A 20,835-nucleotide genomic window follows, 5' to 3' on the forward strand; every position below is an offset into this window, starting at 1 on the left:
TACTAGTGTTGTGGTGTAAGTTTGTCGATAAATGTAAAGCTGGTGTTATTGATGACAGTTTTTTAAATCTGACCGACCGTGGTTTAAGGCAACCGATGGTGGAACAACAAGAACCTCACCTTTCGAAGCGCTGGCCTGTATCCTGGCTTGTCCCGACGACTGTGTGGGAGGTGCTCGAGTGTCGTAGAGGGGGTCTTCGATTTCCTGACATCTTCGAAGCAAATTAACATGACAATTTAAAAACGTTACGAAAATTTATTTGTGAAAAATATTGGAAAGAAAGCGTGATCAGTTCAAACCTCAGTGTTACTAAACTAGAGCTGTTCTAAGTTCATTATTAGATCCGATTGTTGGCACTACGTTATTTCATTGTCATCAGAAATACATAAATCGTCAAGTTTATCGATAAAGAAATCATTAAAAGCTAGTGTTAATTTAATCGAGAGATTTTATTACATTTGAGATGGAAAAAAGTAACTATTAACTGATTTTCATGACAAAATTTATATAAATTTACATTATCCATAAATGATTAGAATTTACACAAAGCTGGTGGACTAGATGTGGCCGATGATCTTACATAGACTTGACTAACAGTGCTACATATAAATAATATACCAATATAATATTTAACATTTATTATTTTTATACTATTTCCGCAGTAAAGCAGTAATGCGTTTCGGTTTGAAGGGTGGGGCAGCCGTTGTACTGTTAAAAGTGAGACCTTACAACTCATGTCTCAGGGTGGTTCGCGGCATTTACGTTGTAGAAGATGTCTATGAGCTCCGGTAACCACTTAGCATCAAGTTTGCCGTGACCACCCATATAAGTTATAAAAATAATACCAAAATAATAAACAAAATGAAAATCGTTCTACCGGGTTCAAAATTATTACGAGAAACCATGTCCAGCAGTGGACAAGTGTGAGTTGATGACACATTTTTTTTTTCCTACCTAAGCTGATAGCCTTGAGAGGCTATTTCAACGGAACCTTAACTAGTAGGTGAGCTCACGGGGCTCAAACCTGACGACGTTGCTAGCACGAACCCTAGCAAGTCGTGCTTCGCAGAATCTACCACCGGATCGGAAACGCGACCCACTGAGAAGATTCGGCGAGAAACACAGTGGGCTGTGTCTGAGGGTTAATTTACTCGTCGAGCCCTTCGTCGCAAGCGACGGGTTCGACGAGAACGATGACCTGTGCTTGAGGTACCTAAAAGCGCCGTTAGTGGATCGGGAGGATCCGAAATAACGTGTTTGGGGCGACGTCAACTGCTTTCCATTCTTTCCGCAGGATCGGGAATGGATGACACATTGTTTTCTCCTGTACATCGGAAACACAGGTACAGAAATAAGCCGCCCGTACCTATAGGAGAGGTTCCGTAGCACGCAGACGCAGTTCTCGACGACCTTGGTGCCGATCGCGTTGACGTGCAGCGCCGTGCGCACCGCGTGCAGTAACGCCTCCGCCAGCCCCGCCAGGCAGCGCAGGCGGCGCCGCGCGTACTCGCCCGCACTCGACGCGTTGCGCAGCGCGCCCGACGCGTTGCGGAATACTAACAACACGCACTCGCTTAGGCTACGTTTTTTTTTGACGTGACAACGTCTTATAATTCGACGGAGCCGACTTTACAGACAACCGATTTTTTTTTATTGCTTAATTTGCGCAGGTTCCGTAATTGTGGCGCAACCTGGGGTAGATCTGTGTCTAGCACAGGACCTCTATGGATTAATGTTGAATGTACACATTTTTTTTTTAGTAGTTTACATTAAAAAGTTAGTTACAGTACCAAAAATCTTATTTGCATATTTACACCAATCCAGTGTATCCATATGATAAAATTTGTTTTTATATTTGCTAAATTTCATTCTAGATTTTTTTATTTATTGCTTTGATGGTTGAACAAGCTCACAGCCAGGTTTTAAGTGATTACTGGAGCCCATAGACATCCACAACGTAAATGCGCCACCCACATTGAGATATTCTAAGGTCTCAAGTTTCGTTACAACGGCTGCCCCACCCTTCACCGAAACGCATTACTGCTTCACGGCAGGAATAGGCAGGGCGGTGGTACCCACCCGCGCGGACTCACAAGAGGTCCTACCACCAGTAATAGTTCATATGATCGCGCGGTGGAAGCATTCACATGACAGAATATGTACGCGCGACAGTCTGGCGTCAACATTGGAGAATGGACGTGGAAAAGGGGCAATTTGCTTATGGATTTTATACAGAAAACTGAGACGTCGGAGAAGAAGACAAAGACGATACTGGGGGCAATCCTATTTTAAATGAAAAACTTTTCTTTTGTAACTTTATATCCCGACCTGGAGACTACACGAAGAATTTTTTGTAACTACTTTAAGATGTTAGTTGCATCTTTTGTTTTTTTTTATATGATTGCGTTGAAAGCTGTCGATACCGTTTTGTAGAACTGACAAGTACAAGAAAATTATGTGAACATTAAGCACTGTTTAGATTGATCTTGTACCGCGCGGAACTACGTACCGTCATATGAACTTAACCTTACTCTCACACATATTTGGCTAAAGTACAAAGAATGCTCTGAGGAATTTCTCTAGACGTTCCCCTCATCTCTTTTTTTTTCATCGCACCTCCCGCGGAGCAGAGTTCATCCATATTATTTTGAAACGCTACGTTCATTGACAGTGACTTTCCAAAGATCTTTTCTGCCACGTACCTTCCGGCTTTGGAATGAACTCCCTTCCACGGTGTTTTCCCGAGGGCTGAGACATGTTCTTTTTCAAACGAGGCTTGTGGAGAGTACTTAATGGTATGCAGTGGCTTGACTCTGCCAATGGCATTGCTGACGTCCATGAGCGACGGTATCCACTTACCATTAGGTTGGCCATATGCTCATCTGCTTACAAACGCAATTAATATAATACTTCAAACAGATATCGTAATTTATGCACGGATGTTGTTGAGGGTTTCGGTTGGAACCGGCTTCGGAACATTTGAGGCAAGTGACCCCTTTTCAAAAATGAACTGATACCTCAGACCTATATAGCTTATTGAAACAAACAACCTACCAATTTCAAAACTTTACGGTTGGCTAAGTTACTATGAATATAAGTAGAGAGACCTCTTTGGGAATCGTTACAAGATCCGACTGAGGCTTCGTCCTCATAACTCGAGGTACGGTAAAGGTATGTCGAGTAATCAAAAGTAACATTATAGTGTGAACGACGCTCCTTACAACTCGAGATGCCAGCGATAAATCGTTGTTATTAAAACCGGGTACTGAGTTATCCTAGTTGTATTTTTAATTGTATTGTAGGCAGCGGCTTGTCTCTGCCCCTGGCATTGCTGAAGTCCATGGGCGACGGTAACCACTCACCATCAGGTGGGCCGTATGCTCGTCTGCCTACAAGGGCAATAAAAAAAAAATATATATTCGTTATGAAAATAAATGTTATATCGATCTATAAGAGCGATGTTTTTATGAACTATGTCGCTTCCCTACGTGTGTGTGACATGAGGTTAAAATCTGAAAGGCACAGAAATGGAGCACAGCAAAATACGTGGAGAATTTTTCGAATACAAACATTTGTTTTTACACTCGCCCAAAACGGTAAATCTAAAGATTTATATTAGCTATTGTCGAACCCGTCGCGTGTGACGAAGGGCTTGGCGAGTACACTAACCCACAGACAGAGCCCACTGAGTTTCTCGCCGTATCTTCTCAGTGGGTCGCGTTTCCGATCCGGTGGTAGATTCTGCTCTTGCTAGAGTCAGTGTTAGCAACTTGGCCAGGTTTGAGCACCATGAGTTCACCTACTCTTTCGGCTGATATAGCGATATAAAAAAAAAAAAAGCACAAAACTTACCGGTAGACCAATAAGTATCTCCAGGGTTGGTGGGATGCCAGCCAGAATGCGGTATGATAACTTTGTTCACAATGACCTGAGCCGCGTCATCGATTATCGACTGCTTGAGGTCCTCGCACGATGACATATTCCATATAACACCGGTAACTAATTCCTTAACCTGTATCAAAACAAAAATTTATACATTTATTATATAAATCGGAATGTGGTTTTTATGGTTTATTTTTTTAACAACCACTCTATGTTTTTTTTTTTTTCAAAACATAATCATATAGATTATATTAGATAATACCTGAAGCAAAAACTTTGTACCCCTTTTTAAATTGCGCGGACTAAGGAATATAACATTTCCCACGCTCATAGATAATATAGAGAAAGAAGCATTATTATGCATAAAAAATACGTTAAATGAATAAAAAAAGCATTACACACACTACCATGTATTTGACATAAACACGCATATATACTCTTTTGTTTATTGTAAAAAATTTGTTAGTGTTTAAAGTCTGTGGTCAAAATGAGAATATTGTTTATCTTTAATATTATTTGTCCATAGTGTAGACTTGCCGAAATTTGTGATTATAAAATTAGTCAGACTATAGAATTAAAATTATAGTCTTTGACAATAGAACCTTAACAATGTTCAAAATTATAATGTCAATTAATTATTGAAGAATTTCCACTACAGTAGATTGGGGGGAATAGGGACTAGAGGTAGAATAGTGACAAGTCTGGAGTGTCACAATATCCTGTTGAGTTGTTAGATGAAACTTTGTTGAACTGAAACTGACTTTTATTTAATGTTTAAGAACATTAAATAGTTTAATTTAGTTATCAAAGTTTTATAACTCATTAAAGATATTAAATAGTTAATACCTAAAATTGGGACCTACGTAACAACTAAATAGTGCCAGCCCTATCGAAAAACTCTATTAACCCCTCGAGCGACCCGATTCACCCACCGCCTGGGTGAATAGGGACAAGTGAGTATTTGTAACATTTCTATGATTATTCTTTAATATAACTTAACGTATTATAAAACTATTATCATCTTCGTTTTATTATTATAATTACAAAAAAAAAACGATAAAAATCAATGTCGAACTTAAAAAGCGTCCCGATTCCCCCCCCCCCATTTTACGGTACTGAGCGAGCACTACTCAATTTAAACGAACGTTAACCTGAGCAAGGGGCGGATAATAACGTAAGTGATAGATAATTTAACCTCCATGTCGGTGGCTCGACACAAGAGCGCCATGAGCGCGGGGATGCCGTTGGCGTCGCAGATGGCGCGCTTGTTCTCGTCGTTCTGGCGCCCGTACGACAGGTTGCGGAGCGCGCCGCACGCGTTACGGCACACCTCCGGGTTCTCGTGCGACACCAGCCGCACAAGGGGCGGGATGCCGCCTGCAACACACACAACATTACATGACGTACTTTTTATATTGGCTTCAATTGTATGTATGTTTGTAACTGACTCCTTTAGACGCGATTTTGACCCACTTTAAACGGCCAGATTTCATTCAAACTTTTTAGATTTATCGAGGACCGATGACAATACACTAATTTGATAAGATTATTCCATTATTCAATATGCAAAATAAGATTTTTGCCAATTTATACAATTTTTATCTATAGTCGATAAGGCAGGAATTGATATTAAAGTACGTAATAGTTTTAAAAATACGCTTTTATAGAAAAATTAACTAAAAATTTTAAAATAAATAATAATTTAAAAAAACAAAAAAACACGCTTTATATAAAATTCAACTAAAAAATAGAAAATAGATTTTAATAAATTTAAATTGAAAATAGTGTAAAATAAATTTAATTTAAAAAAAATGGTGGGGTGCTTTTTAAGATATTATTGAAATAATATATAATTCTTCTACTCATATCTGTCAGAAAAATATTTATAACTAATAACACCATGCACCCCACGCTTTTTTTACAATAAAATATATTTTACACTATTTTCAATTTAAATTTATTAAAATTTATTTTCAATTTTTTAGTTGAATTTTATATAAAGCGTGTTTTTTAGTTTTTTAAACTATTATTTATTTTAATTTTTTTTATTGATTTGACGGGTGGACGGGCTCACAGCCTGATGTTAAGAGGTTACTGGAACCCATCTACAACGTAAATGCGCCACCCACCTTGAGATATAAGTTCTAAGGTCTCAGTACAGTTACAACGGCTGCCCCCCACCCTTCAAACCGAAACGCATTGCTGCTTCACGGCAGAAATAGGCAAAATGTTGGTACCCAACCATGCGGACTTACTAGACGTCCTACAACCAGTAATAAAATTCACCGAGATGACATATGATAGGCCTGAATGGAAAAAAGGACATTCGGCGCTCACCCCACATAGTTCAGAATGACATGATTTACAGCGGAAATAAGCGGATAGTAACAATTCCTATGTGGCCTCCTCACAATAAACCCAAACTAAAGCGTATAAATGTTTTTTAAGAATAAAAACAATATAATCAACATTATGTATCAGTCATTCAAAGAAATATATTCCTTACTGCAATTACTATAAAGCATATAATACCTAAACTTCTGGTCTTCTGTTTGTTAGGGTCGTCCATATAGGTCAGGTGCTGTAGATAGGCTGCGGCGTTAGCTTTGACGACATCCGACGGAGAGTTCAGGAAGCCGATCACCTCCGATAGGTTCGGATCGCGCCACTGCAGCCCGCCTCCGTCTTCACGACCTCCGTGTACTGGAATATACAATCACAGCATTAAAACAATAGCTGCAAAAATTCTAAAGTAATTTAAAAGAGTTTTCAAATTATTATTTTTTCCTACATTGCCGTTGTAAGCAGACGAGCATACGGCCCACCTGATGGTGAGTGGTTACCGTCGCCCGTGGACTTCAACAATGCCAGGGGCAGAGCCAAGCCGCTGCCTACCGCTTAATACTCTCCACAAGCCTCGTTTGAAGAAATACATGTCATAGCGCTCGGGAAACACCGTGGAAGGGAGCTCATTCCATAGCTGGATGGTACGTGGCAAAAAAGATCTCTAGAAACGCACTGTGGATGACCGCAGTGGCTCCAGGTAGTATGGATGAACTCTGCTCCGGTGGCGGGCGGTGCGATGGTAAAAACGAGATCACGGTATCATCTCGAACAATTCCTCAGAGCACTTATTCTATTAACCTTGAGGGGTTATTCTAGATTCACCGAACTAGTAGATAAGCTCACGGGGCTCAAACCTGACGACGTTGCTAACACTGACCCTAGCAAGAGCCGTGCTTCGCAGAATCTACCACCGGATCGGAAACGCGACCCACTGAGAAGAAAATTTCAAACAATCTTTAGCTTACCATATCATTTGATTTTTTTTTATTTACCTAAAGCCATGCTAGCCATTTGTTTCTGCAATTCCTCCTCGTCTCCATACATTGATTGTCCTCCAGCGCTACCCATGCTTAGTCCGTTTTGTGAGTCCTGAAACAATTTCAAATGTTTATGTTTTCTTTACATGAGACATGTAAAAAATCCATTAATCCCTACTGTTTGTATATTGAAATTGAGAATTAACTCCCATAGCACAATGGTATAAGACTTTTGACTTCAAACCAAACAATAATGCAACGAACAAATCATTTGGTGATCCGATCACTAATTGAACCTTTCTATTGATCAATGACCAAAAATCATGTATACTGGTGGTAGGATCTCTTGTGAGTGCGCACGGGTAGGTACCACCACCCTGCCTATTTCTGCCGTGAAGCCGTAATGCGTTTCGATTTGAAGGGTGGGGCAGCCGATGTAACTATACTTGAGATATTAGAACTTATATCTCAAGGTGTGTAGCGCATTTACGTCGTACATGTCTATGGGCTCCAGTAACCGCTTCACACCAGATGGGCTGTGAGCTCGACCACCCACCTAAGCAATAACAAAAAACAAAAAAAACAAAACAAATGAAGTAAAGATAGTGTATAGGAGTTGATTTTCCCTTTACCTTGAAAGGCGGCGGTTGATGCGGCGGGTCGTACGCGGCGGGGTAGTGTTGATAGCCGTACGCGTCCGTTGCGTACTCGCCCCGCGGTGACGTCACGCAGTAATGACGCCCCAACTGCTCCAGAGACGCCGAGTCGTACCTGCACAGAGTATCTCGTTAATGACATCCATTTCAATAAAAAAATTTATGTTTTTTTTTATCTATATATTAATACGTGAAGCAAAAACTTTGTATCCGTTTTAACGAAAATTGCGCGAACCGAGGAGCATGAAATTTTCCACACTTATAGAGAATATAGAGAAGAAGTGCACAATGCTATTTTTTTTACATAATGCATAAAAGATACATTAAGTCAATAAAGAAAACATTACACGCACTACATACCATGTATTTGACGCACACACGCATGCATACTATTTATTGTCAAACTTTTGTTCTTGACGTCTGTTGTCAAATTGAGATTAAATATTGTTTGTCTTTGTTCATATTTTTTATAGTGTAGTCTTGGCGAAATTTGTGATTCTATAAAAAATACAATCATAATAGTGTACAAACTTACAATTCCAATTAATTATAGTCGAATTTCGAATACTGCGGGACCTCTAGTTTTATCTATTACGCGGGTAACTTTATAGGATTGATATAAAAGTTCAAGGGCGTAATCCAAAATGGAAACCATAGAACATAGAGACGAAACCACATGGAAAAAGATATTTTTAGATAAAATATCTTAATAAGTTATGCAATAAAGTATTTAAACGGAAATCAATCCATCAATACTTAGTAGATAATTTGCAATGTCACAATAAGATAATAGAACAAACACAGATAGATCACAAATATATGTTTTTTCTAATTGTCTTACAGCATACAGGAAAAATCAGGCGCAGATCATTTCCCAACTAAATATAATCTAATCATAATTAAACAAATAATATATAATAATCAAGCTTTACTTTCTAATAGATGTAGATATGAGATATTGTGTTGCTTTGTCACAGTGTTATTCTGGATTTCATATTTCTTGAAATTACTCATTATATTTTAACTTTTGTAATTTCATGACATTGTCGATTGCACCTATAATAATAATTGAAGTAACATCCGCCATGTACTTACTGTCAATTTGTCAATGTTTTGTATTGATGATCACTTTGTTGGTTTTTTTTTATTGCCTTGTAGGCAGACGAGCATACGGCCCACCTGATGGGTAAGTGGTTACCGTCGCCCATGGACTTCAGCAATGCCAGGGGCAGAGCCAAGCCGCTGCCTACCGCTTAATACTCTCCACAAGCCTCGTTTGAAGAAGGACATGTCATAGCCCTCGGGCACAATTAAATCTATATATATAAAAATGAAACCCGTTTTCCGTTGTCACGACATAACATGAAAACGGCTTGACCGATTTGGCTAATTTTGGTCTTGAATTATTTGTGAAAGTCTAGAGAAGGTTTAAAAGGTATAAAAATATGAAAATTCTCGGAATTAAATAAAAATAACAATTTTGTTTTCCCTTTGACGTGTCCCCCGTCGGACGGATTCCTTTTGTTTGTTTTAAGTTTATTCTATATAAAAGTTTAGGTCTTTTATTTATCGATTGAGGCACTACGAAGTCTGCCGGGTCATCTAGTAAATAAATAAATAAGGTTCTATTTTGCTTGTTTTTTTTTTACCTCTGTTGCAGATGTAGATTGTGCTGCGGCAATGCACCAGGTGAAGCACTCCTGGGTGACGCACTACCTCCTCCCTCGACGTACTCCTAATGTAAACAATGAAAATTACTATTTACTTCACAGTCTTAATCTTATCTTTGGTTTTTGACATTCGTTTGTCATTTATCGATAAAATGATAAACGATATGTAAGGAGTTTCAATGTAATTTAATGTCTGATTGAATTAAATCCCCACTGTTAGTTGTACGGTTTATCAATGTTCACCACACCTTTCTATTGCCAGTTTTAACATTTTTTTAAAGTAATTTAGAGTTATAAGTATATCTTGCATAAAGTCGAAAAGTCATTTGGAGTGAATCAGTTATGATATTTAAGCAACATTGTCTGTTCCTCATTTTTCGAAATTTCACATTCAACAAATTCCCATTGATGTAATTTAACATAAAAGTTATTTTAACATAATATTCTATAAGTTATATTAAAAAATTTGAACTAGTCGCTTACGCCTAACTAAATCTAACTAACTCCCTAGAATTAGGAGGGTAAGATGTATATAAAAGAGAACGTATGTATGTGCGTATGTTTTTTGTATGTGTTAACAAAAAAGTGTATGTACATTCACCTAAAAACAAATCCCCCAAAAGGGGGCAATGTATTTTAAAAATATTTTCTTGACCGTACACGGACAGTAGATAGTTTACTAAATTTTTTATAGTATTTCTTATTGTAATTTTAGTTTCCAAAATAATAATATAACACAATTTAATTTTTCACTCCGATGATCTGCTTGTATTTGATCTCATCATTAGTATACAGCTTTATTTAAGGATAAAGAGTTGTTGTTATTCTGTTATAATAAATATATAAAAATATACTATACGAAAATAGAGGTACAGATTATTCCGGCCTATGAGCGAGTGTTTTACCAAGGACAGGTGGTAGGACCTCTTGTGAGTACTCACGGGTACCCACCACCACCTATTTCTGCCGTGAAGCAGTAATGCGTTACAGTTTGAAGGGCGGGACAGCCGTTGTGATTAAAGTGAGACCTTAGAACTTAAATCTCAGGGTGGGTAGCGCATTTACGTTGTAGATGTCTACGTGCTCCAGTAACCATTTAACACCAGGTGGACAGGTGGAGCTCGTCCACCCATATCAGCAATAAAAAAAAGCAGGGTTGATTGTCAGTTATAAACCCCATTTCGATAAATAAATGTAAAATCTGATGCTGTTTGAGCCACTGTTACCTGTGCCATATAAGGCGGTACTTGGGTCGGATCGACCATGTAGGCGGGCTGTGGGTAGGCGGCCGCGCCGTAGTGCCCGTACGTGCCGTAGTGGCCCGCGCCCCCCGCGCCCCCCACTCCCGCATAGCTCCCGCCCCCGCTCACCGACACCGAATCCATTACCTAGAAAAATAAAAATAAAACTTGGAATACTTATGAGGTGATTTAGTATAATGAGTATTATTGTTTTACAGTGTAAGTTGATGTAAATAATAATATGTGCGTATTGTTGCTTTTTTGTTTGTTTTTGTGTAAGCTTAAATTTCTCTTTTTTTCCTTTGTTCACCCTCTATTGTTTTGATGGTGGAAACATGTTTGGTTATTGTTTTTTTTTTAAATATTATATGTTTATTTTGTCCCAAATAAATAAATAAAAAAACTAAAAGAAAAACTAAAATATGTGATACAGTAGATAATCATTAAAGCTAGTTCTGACTCGCTTCAACGTTTAATATATTATTTATTTATTTTATTTATTTATTGCTTTAGTCGAGTCGACGAGCTTAGCCCCCGTTGTGAAGTGGTTGTCAAAACCCTAACACGTTACAACACGAATAACACCATTGGTGGGTCCTTATGAGGCGTCCTTGCCCTTTAGATCGGTGCGTACGAATGCATCGCAACAAAAGTACAGTAGGAATCGAACCGCTAGCATATGAATTAAAAAAATAGATATATACTTTTCAACAACAAAAAATCCATCCGTAAATAAGCTCTACCATTAGCAAATTACAGGCGGGAGCAGGAAAACGCCTTATTTGTAAGGATGAAAAAGTAATCGAGATCAGTACTGTACGACCTCAGCTGTTGAGACGATATTCTTTAAAACGTTTTTTTTAGTTAAAGACAGAATACTGAATGAATAAAGTTTTCACTGTGATGAATCTAAGCGATTCTCGTGGCCGTATTCAGGTCGGAGTTTTCTTTTGTTTATTCGTGCACCGCCCTCGTGGCACGATACACTGAACACGCTGACCCAAAACAATCAGAACGCATCAACGTGACCGTGCAGATTCACACTACGAATGGTTCAAGGCAGCCATTCCCAAAGTGAGCGATAACGCCTCTTTGTGGTCGCTGCAGGCCTAAAGGGGGGCGGTAAGAGACCCAGAAAAAAAAAAGGCGTTGTGTAGGCTTGGGAGGCGATTTGTAATTTCATCTAGGAGACTTTTAGATACCGACTGAGCTCTCGCTATAATGGTTTATAAGTAGGCGAAAAAACGGGGGCGCTAAAAAATAATTAATTCTCAAAGTGGGCAGTAGACGAAATAAGTTTGGGAATCCCCTGGTTTAAGGGAACATAGAAACAGTTAGAGGCAAGGACTTCGCGAGGAGTGAAGTTGTGTATTTCGTTTTATTTTGTCTATTTAGTGTTTCTTCAGGCTTAAATGTGTAATAACGGTGGTTTATTAACCGTTTAGTATCTGTGAAAGTGCACAAATGTGGGAAAATTAAACAAAGCCGCTGAACGTAACTTCTCGAGATCCTCCAAAAAGTCCACTGGATAAGTCTCAGTAAATGACCACCATTTTACTGAGATTACATTTCATCCCATATCATCTCATTTCATTTAATTTCATGCCAATTGATTAAGTTTCCTTCGTTTTTTATTATTCATAAATTGTAAATGATTAAAACGGCGAATTAAAAACAACCTTATTACTTGACGCTGGCTAATGCACAAACCGTGCCGGAGCCAAAACATAAAGAAGAAGAAGTTAGAAGAGGCAACCGGGATCGCACACATGTGAGGTATTGATAGGTAGTGTATGTTGTTGTTATTATTATTTTTCAATAATATTAGTTTACGTTTGAGTTATAGCGATGGCGTATCATATAATAGAAATGCGGTTAATACCTAAACCGAGTATCGACACTTCTAAGCTTGTATACAACATTAACAAAATCGAACAAAGGCAATATTTCAATGGAAGATCTTTCCTCGTTCCATTCCCTGATTGACATGGTGGTGCAATAGTTAACGCATCTGGCTGTTGCGCCGAGGGTCGGGGGTTCGATTCCCACATCGGACAAACATTCGTGTGATTAACAGGTTTTCTTTTTCTATGAGTGATTATTTATTGTACATATTTAAAATTATATAAGTATCTATGTCAGTCTCTAATACCCATATCACAGGGAATCTTAATTAGGAGACGGATGACCGTACGTGATTTTTCCCAGTTATTTATTCATTATTATTTCCCTTAACCGTTGTCGCTATAGTTTTCTATCGCATTTCTCAGTTTGGGCAGCAGCAATGACCTTTTTGGTGTACCGGTTTCAGTATTTAATCACATCACAAGTAAAAGTTTATTTTATTTTATTGCTTAGATGTTTGGAGCTCAGAGCCCACCTGGTTTTCAGTGGTTACTGGAGCCCATAGACATCTACGACATAAATGCGCCACCCACCTTTAAATATCAGTTCTTAGGTTTCAAGTAACAACGGCTGCCCCACCCTTCAAACCGAAACGCCTTACTGCTTCACGGCAGAAATAGACGGGGCGGTGGTACCTACCCGTGCGGACTCACAAGAGGTCCTACCACCAGTAATTAGGCAAATAAAATTTTTCGGGTTTGATTTTTATTACACGATGTTATTCCTTCACCGTGGAAGTGAATCGTGAACATTTGTTGAGTACGTATTTCATTAGAAAAATTGGTACCCGCCTGGGATTCGAACACCGATGCATCGCTCAACACGAATGCACCGGAAGTCTTTATCCTTTAAGCCACGACGACTTTCAGTATTTAATCACATCACAACTAAAAATTTATGACAAGTACCTATTAATCTATCAGTAATTACCCTTAAACACGAAATACCAGTGTTCTGTCTGGCAACTTTTTCCGTTTAGCCTTTCGTATACTAACATGCGGATATTTCTGCGAGGGCGCCATAGTCAAATGCCCCATGTGGTTGTAGTGAGCTGCCGGCGACGACACGTACTGCCCGTAGTCAGGATCGACGCCGCTGCTCATCGGGGGATAGTCACCAGCCTGGTGATGGATTTTCAAATCACATTTATGTTTCCAAATAGATTTTTGAAGTGAAAACTTCTTTAGAATCGTTGTGTTTTCAAACCGGATGCAACGGAAAAAACGACAGGTAAGAGAAACAAATACAAAAATGTGTAGGATGAAGCCAGCAAAGAATGAGACAGAAATATACATACTATTTAATACAGCGCCATCTGTGAGATTTTTTAATACTAACGTGTGTATGAAAGCTCTTGTAGTGAATTTTAATTTAGGATTATACGTGAAATTAAAATATCAATTCACAGAGGGCGCTACCTTACAATTATTTACTAATGACAAAATTTTACATATACTTAAGACGTTTAGGATAATTGTATTTTAATTTTGGAAGGTTTCACTTCTACCACGTGTGAATTGCACACATGTTTTTTTAGTATTAGTAGCAAATGACATATGTATTTATTTTCGAGGCTGCTTATGTTGAGATTTTAATTTTAACGGATTCGAATGGTTTTTAATTTGAGAGTCTCCTATGTTATTAGATAAGACACCAATAACATAGCAATCCAAAAAGTAATTTATCAATGTAAAATCAAATTTGTATAGAACTGTAACTTCTTCGCTCCGTTTGCCGCTAGGGGCGCTGTTCCAACTCCGTACAAATTTACCTGCATAGCTAGATGGTGTTGATGCGCTAACGCCGCTGACAGCTCTGCGTCCTCTGTGGAGGCGTCCGATCGCGACACGGGACTGTGTTGCGAACCGTACGCACCCTCCACGGGACCGTTCCTGTAACAAAACATTTCATTTTAAATCTATATATTAATACGTGAAGCAAAAACTTTGTACCCCTTTTTACGAAAATTGCGCGGACGGAGGAGTATGAAATTTCCCACACTTATAGAGAATATAGAGAAGAAGTGCAGAATACTCATATATTTTTTTAATTATACATAAAAAATACAATAAATCCATAATAAAACATTACACACACTACCATGTTTTTGACACACACACGCATGCATACTATTTGTTTATTGTCAAACTTTCATATTGCTTATAGTCTGTGGTCAAATTGAGAATAGATTAAATATTGTTTGTCTTTGTTCATATTTGCCTAAAGTTTAGTCTTGGCGAAATCTGTGATTATGTATATAATTTGACAATAGAATCATAATAATGTTCAAACTTATAATTTCAATTAATTATGGTCGAATTTCGACTACTGCGGGACCACTAGTAATAACATATTTCAGCGTCTTTAAACATTTGTTAAATTAATTTTTGCATACATTTTTGTGATACCCAACTGTGACATCAAATTACAAGTCTTTGTATTAGATTTTCGCAGCTTAATCAAAGTGTTAAAAAGTTACAAGGGACCATAAGTTAGTTGACTTTACGCAGATGATCCTACGGACCTGTCGTTCTTATGTTATTTTTTAAATTCTATTTTAGGTTCACCGATTTATTTTATATAAAAATAAATACGTTTCAATATATTGAAACCTTCTCGGGAGAATCGAAAACCACAACTTTCCTTCTCATTCAAGTTATTTTGATAATTATCACAGAGTACTACAGATTTTTACAACACAATCTATTATATACAAATACATAAATAAACCAGGGTTATTTGCTTACAACAAATTTATATAAACAATTATGTGTATATAAGTTCGAATATATACAGATGCTTCGAAGGAAAGACTAAACAAAATTAATTCTCAGAAAATTATCTAACCGTACATGACGTTATTTGCTCGACCGATTTTCGTTTAGAACCCTTCGAGTAGTTCGATAGAAAATAAACAAATAACAAGCAAACGTCTACGGCAAAAACCTGGAAACTTGATCAGCTCTTTAACCCCAAAAGGGTACATGCTGGAGGGCTAAATAAGCAGTTTCGAGTACCTTTCGAACTGAGGGCGCTCGAAGCAAAATATGAGGAAACAATGGCTTTTCAAACGCGGCAAAAAGGCTAAGCGTTCGAGATATTCTCAGAGGATATTTCCCGATCAAGATAATAACTTTGTTCTGTTTATCGCAAGTCGAACTCGAGTTTTTTTTTAGTTCTCATATTGAATGGGCTCTTTCAAACTTAGATAAGGAGAGCTTTAGTAGACATTGAAGCCTGTTATTTCCGATGGCAACAACTTAAGATCGAATGACCCGTAAACTGTTATATGGCCGACGGTGAATGAGAGTTCTAGTAGTATTAGAAATGAAACTTCTGTAGAATAGTGATACTAGTATCGAATGATGCGACATAGCTGGAGTTAAATTCTTTTCAAATCAGTTTTCCTTAATAACTTCCTAACACATGCCCGCCGACGATTTAGCGACGGATTTACATGCACTAAAAAACTGTTCTATCAATCCTATGTATTTCTGCCGATTAACAATCATTCGCTCCGTTTTGAACGGGCTAGACAGACTTTATGAAATACAATTTTAAACTCCCGCATCACGTCTCAAGATGGATGACGACAATAATGTTGTTATGTCTATGGGATTCCGCAATCACTTAACACGATATGAGCCATGAGTGGATTCGTACATTTACGGAAATAAAAAAATATGCTTGTTATTAAAGCAAGTACAAAAAGTACAAACAAAATATTTATAAAATGCATAGCATGCTTGAAACTAATATACAAATTATATACAGTATTATTTATTATGTCGGCAACACGATACAATACTTAACAATTCAAATGTCATTCACATTCATGGATAGGTTGAAGGCTTAAAATAAACGAATCAATATTGTTCTCATTATCGATAATGCTAAGCCTACTAAGACCTCGATTAGTTCAAATAAACCGTACTGTTACCTAAGTTATATTGGCATTTTTTTGCAAATTTTATGAATAGAGCTCGAAGGTTACTGGTGGTACGACCTCTTGTGAGTCCGCGCGGGTAGGTACCACCGCCCTGCTTATTTCTGCCGAGAAGCAGTAATGCGTTTCGGTTTGAAGGGTGGGGCAGCCGTTGTAACTATACTTGAGACCTTAGAACTTATATCTCAAGGTGGGTGGCGCATTTACGTTGTAGATGTCTATGGGCTCCAGTAACCACTTAACACCAGGTGGGCTATGAACTCCACCCATCTAAGCAATAAAAAAATAAAAATATAATTAATTTTAGAACCATCGATTCTAATTTATAAAGATTTCTCAATTTCACGCAGGAACCTTAAATAGTTCTGGAACAAAAAACAGTCTAAACTACTCATTCGGAACTCTACCTGCCGAGCCTCGTCACATCATAGGTTCAATTTCGTACAAAGAATCTTAGATATAATTTAAAAAAAAGAAAGATTTTGTTTCGGATGCGCGCGAATAACTCATTTTAAATTCACAGCCACTCCCAATTTCATTAGATTGTACGGACTATGTACTTCTCGTGTATTTATGAATTGTTATACGATAAGATTCGTGTTTCTAAAGTACTTTTTGATGAACACAACAAGTTGGACGCTTATGTAATATGAAACTTCGCTCGAAAGTAGGCTGAGTGAATGTGAGTTTTTGCCTCGACGACAATAAGTAATATTTTATGTGAGAATCGTTTGAGAAATTGACGCTCACAGACAGTAAGCAAACAATCGGCATTTAATAGGATGGGTGATTTGTTCTTACATATTTTACTGATTTACGTGCCCGCGCCCTATTTTAAAATGAAAACCGAAATAACTAAACATAATAATATAAAATCGTCACTGGCAAAGAAACGAAAAATACTTAAAAATAAATGCTGACCTTCGCGCAGTAAAATTATTCGGTAATACTTTGAGGAAAAACTAATTTGCATTATTGTGAGACTCAACTTGAACTACCTATTCCTAGAACACCAAAGACAAGGCCCCGAATACCAATGACGCGTGACGTCACAATCTTGAAAGAAAACATCTCCTTCGCAGCTACCGAACAACTCCCAAAGTTTAATCAATCGATAACGACTAATGCAAACCCTGCAATATAAACACGGAAACGCATAAAATAAAAGGCACCTCCGCATTTTTGGGCCGTTAACGTTCGGCTTTTATTGGCCCGGGCAGGGCAGACGGGTTAACTGCCAAAATAATAAGTAGGAAGCGCGCGTCACACATAAGCTTCAACGTTTATACCACTACACTTGGAAAACGAGGACCGAAACATTCTTAAGCCGACAACGAAAACAACAATAATGACAATCTAGATTACCAACCATACTGACTTAAAATTATTATTTTTTTGTGGAAAGTGGATAGCTAACACCTATTTCCAATCTAAAGGCAAGGGCGGATCCAGCTTTGGCGTCAGGAGGGGGTCACATAGTCGTGGGCAAGTTAAGAAGTTATAATTTAATTTTGATAACAATAGATAATAAATAAATCATGATGTTCTTCAATTAGTCCAAGTTAGTTCAAGTCCTGGAAATAGCTCAGGGGGGGGTCATGACCCCCATGACCCCCTCCCCCTGGATCCGCCGTTGTCTAAATAAAGGTCAATCTTAAGCTCATTGATGAAACCATTAAAATTACCCAACGAAAACTTTTGAAACGATTTAGATGAGCTTTCATTAGCGTTTGACCAATGTCTTTTACTGAAAGGTTCAACTGTAGTTACAACGTTGGAAGGTACTATTCTGTGATATTGAATAAACACGAGCTCACGGAAAACTGCTATTAGGTGGTAACTGAAGCCCTTAACCACTGCCACCATAGCCAATGCCACCTCGAAACTTGATATCTATTACGTAATTATATCGTAATGACTGGTGGTAGAAAGTTTTGTGAGTCCGCACGGATAAGTACTACCACCCTGCCTATTTCTGCCTTGAAGCAGTAATGCGTTTCGGTTTGAAGGGTGGGGCATGTAACTATACTTGAGACCTTACAACTCATATCTCAAGGTGGGTGGCGGCATTTACGTTATAGATATCTATGGGCTCCGGTAACCACTTAACACCAGGTGAAGTGTGAGATCGCCCACCCATCTACGCAATAAAAAAAATAAAAAAACGTTAATTATAAATTTTTGCTCGTTTCTTGTTTAACTCACACGTGTTCTTAATTCATCGTAAAAATCATTCAAGAACTCGAGTTAGGCGTACTTAAGTACGTATAGTTGATTAGAATAACTGGTACCGTTTTGCGTGATTTGAGCACTGGCATAGTCACATCGCTTCATACGAATACACCGGGCGCCTTATCCTTTAGGCCATGACGACTTCACTGTGCTTGAACCTTTCTTCATATCATATTTAAATGTATCTGCCGTTGAAGTGATTGGTTCCTATCCGCTCAGATTGCAACTTAATTTTTTTCCCCTACCTATTCGGTGGTAGCCTAAGAGGCTATTCCGGCTACGCCCCGGCGGGTAGGCACAACCTGAGAGAATTTTCTAATACTTGCACTAGCAAGAGTAACTAGTGCTTCGCAGGACTAGTGTTAGCAAATTCTCTCACATTAATTTCTAACCAGTTGGCAACGTGAAGTACCACCAAGTTGCCATTTTTGTGGACTACATTAAGCCTTTTACTGGTGGTGGGACCTCTTGTGAGTCCGCACGGGTAGATACCACCACCCTGGCTATTTCTGCCGTGAACCAGTAATACGTTTCAGTTTGAAAGGTGGGGCAGCCGATGTAACTATACTTAAGACCTTAGAACTTATATCTCAAGATGTGTGTCGCATTTACGTTGTAGAGTAAGTGGTTACTGTGTTAAATGGTAGTGGGCTCCAGTAACCACTTAACACCAGGTGGGCTGTGAGCTCGTCCACCAATCGGAATCGTGGAGTTTTCATGAATGTATAATTGCTCCTCTGTTCACACAACCGAAGTCTGGCCCATTTCTGTCATCAAATAGCAACCTCTAAACCTTAAGACTGTTTTCAGGGTAACCAGCCAAGACACGAGGTACATCTGAACACCGAACAAACGCAAAGAGGAGGGATCAAAACTTTGTACAAGAATAAATCAATAATTTAATTATATTCACAGCTGAACCGGAACCGTCTAATCTGCATACATCGGCATATCCGCGCCGACGAACGCACAAACTTTTCCCATGCTAATTTAATATTTATTTAAAGTAACGTACGTACTAGCGTCGTTTCAGACTCTTGCTTACCCTGTGCTTCCAACGTTACGTACCTACAACGAATCCTTAAAATATTTTACGAGAATCTATCTATAAGAGACGAAGTCCTCAATCGTGCAGTGGTAATTTAGAATTATCTTTACGAACGTAATACTGATAAGTTCTATTGGAAACCTCAATTATTAGTACCTAAATGATCTGGTGTTTTCAGAAATTATATTTGAATACCAATAACGTGTTCATAAAATGATGAAATATGAATAATATTTTTCGATCTTACGGACAAAATAATAATAAAATATGAACTGGTTATTTAAAGAAAAATCAAAATTACCGATAAAGTTGATTATTCAAAACACGAATAAAGCAACATTTTCTGAAAATAAATCGTAGCTAGATCGATTTATCGCCCCCGAAATACCCTGTATACTAAATTTTATAAAAATCGTTGGAGCCGTTTCCGAGATTCAGAAGAGATTCAGATTCAGAATTGCTCGTTTAAAGATCTATGATTTCTTTTGAACAGGTTTATGCAAAGACGATTACAATTGAAATTATATCTTCTTATCAGCTCACAGACGTTCACTGCTGGACATAGCCCTCCCCCAAGCCTCGCCTCAAAGACCGGTCCTGCGCTGCCTGATTATATATGAGCTACAATTTCTAAAAACAAAGAAGACTAAAATAAATACTTCCAAATTTTTTTTATAAAGGGCGTTTAAGTTATTAACATATGAAATGCATGTAAAATTTTAATGAAGACGAATTTTGGAAGCGATTAATATATTAATTGTTATCCGATCACCGCTTGATATTAATCTTGTATAGGTCGAGGAAAGAGTTTAGATCATAATTTAGTTCGTATAATAACAAGAAAATTTTCACGAAAAATCTTCACCGAAAAAGATTAAACGGGTCGTTTTCAATTTTGCGGCCAAAAAGGTAACGATTTCATGAATTTAAAC

General features: G+C 38.0%; 1 protein-coding gene across 7 annotated transcripts in view; it reads right to left on the reverse strand.

The window, feature by feature from the left end:
• LOC101738442 (catenin delta-2) overlaps window positions 1-20,835 on the reverse strand; it is a 64,101-nt gene that overhangs the window by 14,602 nt on the left and 28,664 nt on the right. For all 7 annotated transcript variants that reach the window (XM_004926804.5, XM_012690953.4, XM_062676471.1 and 4 more), the window contains exons 3-13: window positions 14,449-14,569; window positions 13,673-13,798; window positions 10,758-10,919; window positions 9,511-9,596; window positions 7,838-7,976; window positions 7,221-7,317; window positions 6,415-6,585; window positions 5,078-5,259; window positions 3,853-4,012; window positions 1,367-1,556; window positions 120-211 (exon numbers count right to left, since the gene is read on the reverse strand). In XM_004926804.5, coding sequence (XP_004926861.1) covers window positions 120-211; window positions 1,367-1,556; window positions 3,853-4,012; window positions 5,078-5,259; window positions 6,415-6,585; window positions 7,221-7,317; window positions 7,838-7,976; window positions 9,511-9,596; window positions 10,758-10,919; window positions 13,673-13,798; window positions 14,449-14,569 — 1,526 coding nt within the window. The remainder of the gene's footprint in view (window positions 1-119; window positions 212-1,366; window positions 1,557-3,852; window positions 4,013-5,077; window positions 5,260-6,414; window positions 6,586-7,220; window positions 7,318-7,837; window positions 7,977-9,510; window positions 9,597-10,757; window positions 10,920-13,672; window positions 13,799-14,448; window positions 14,570-20,835) is intronic.

Source organism: Bombyx mori, chromosome 27, assembly GCF_030269925.1.
Source record: "Bombyx mori chromosome 27, ASM3026992v2".
NCBI classification, from domain to species: Eukaryota; Metazoa; Arthropoda; class Insecta; order Lepidoptera; family Bombycidae; genus Bombyx; species Bombyx mori.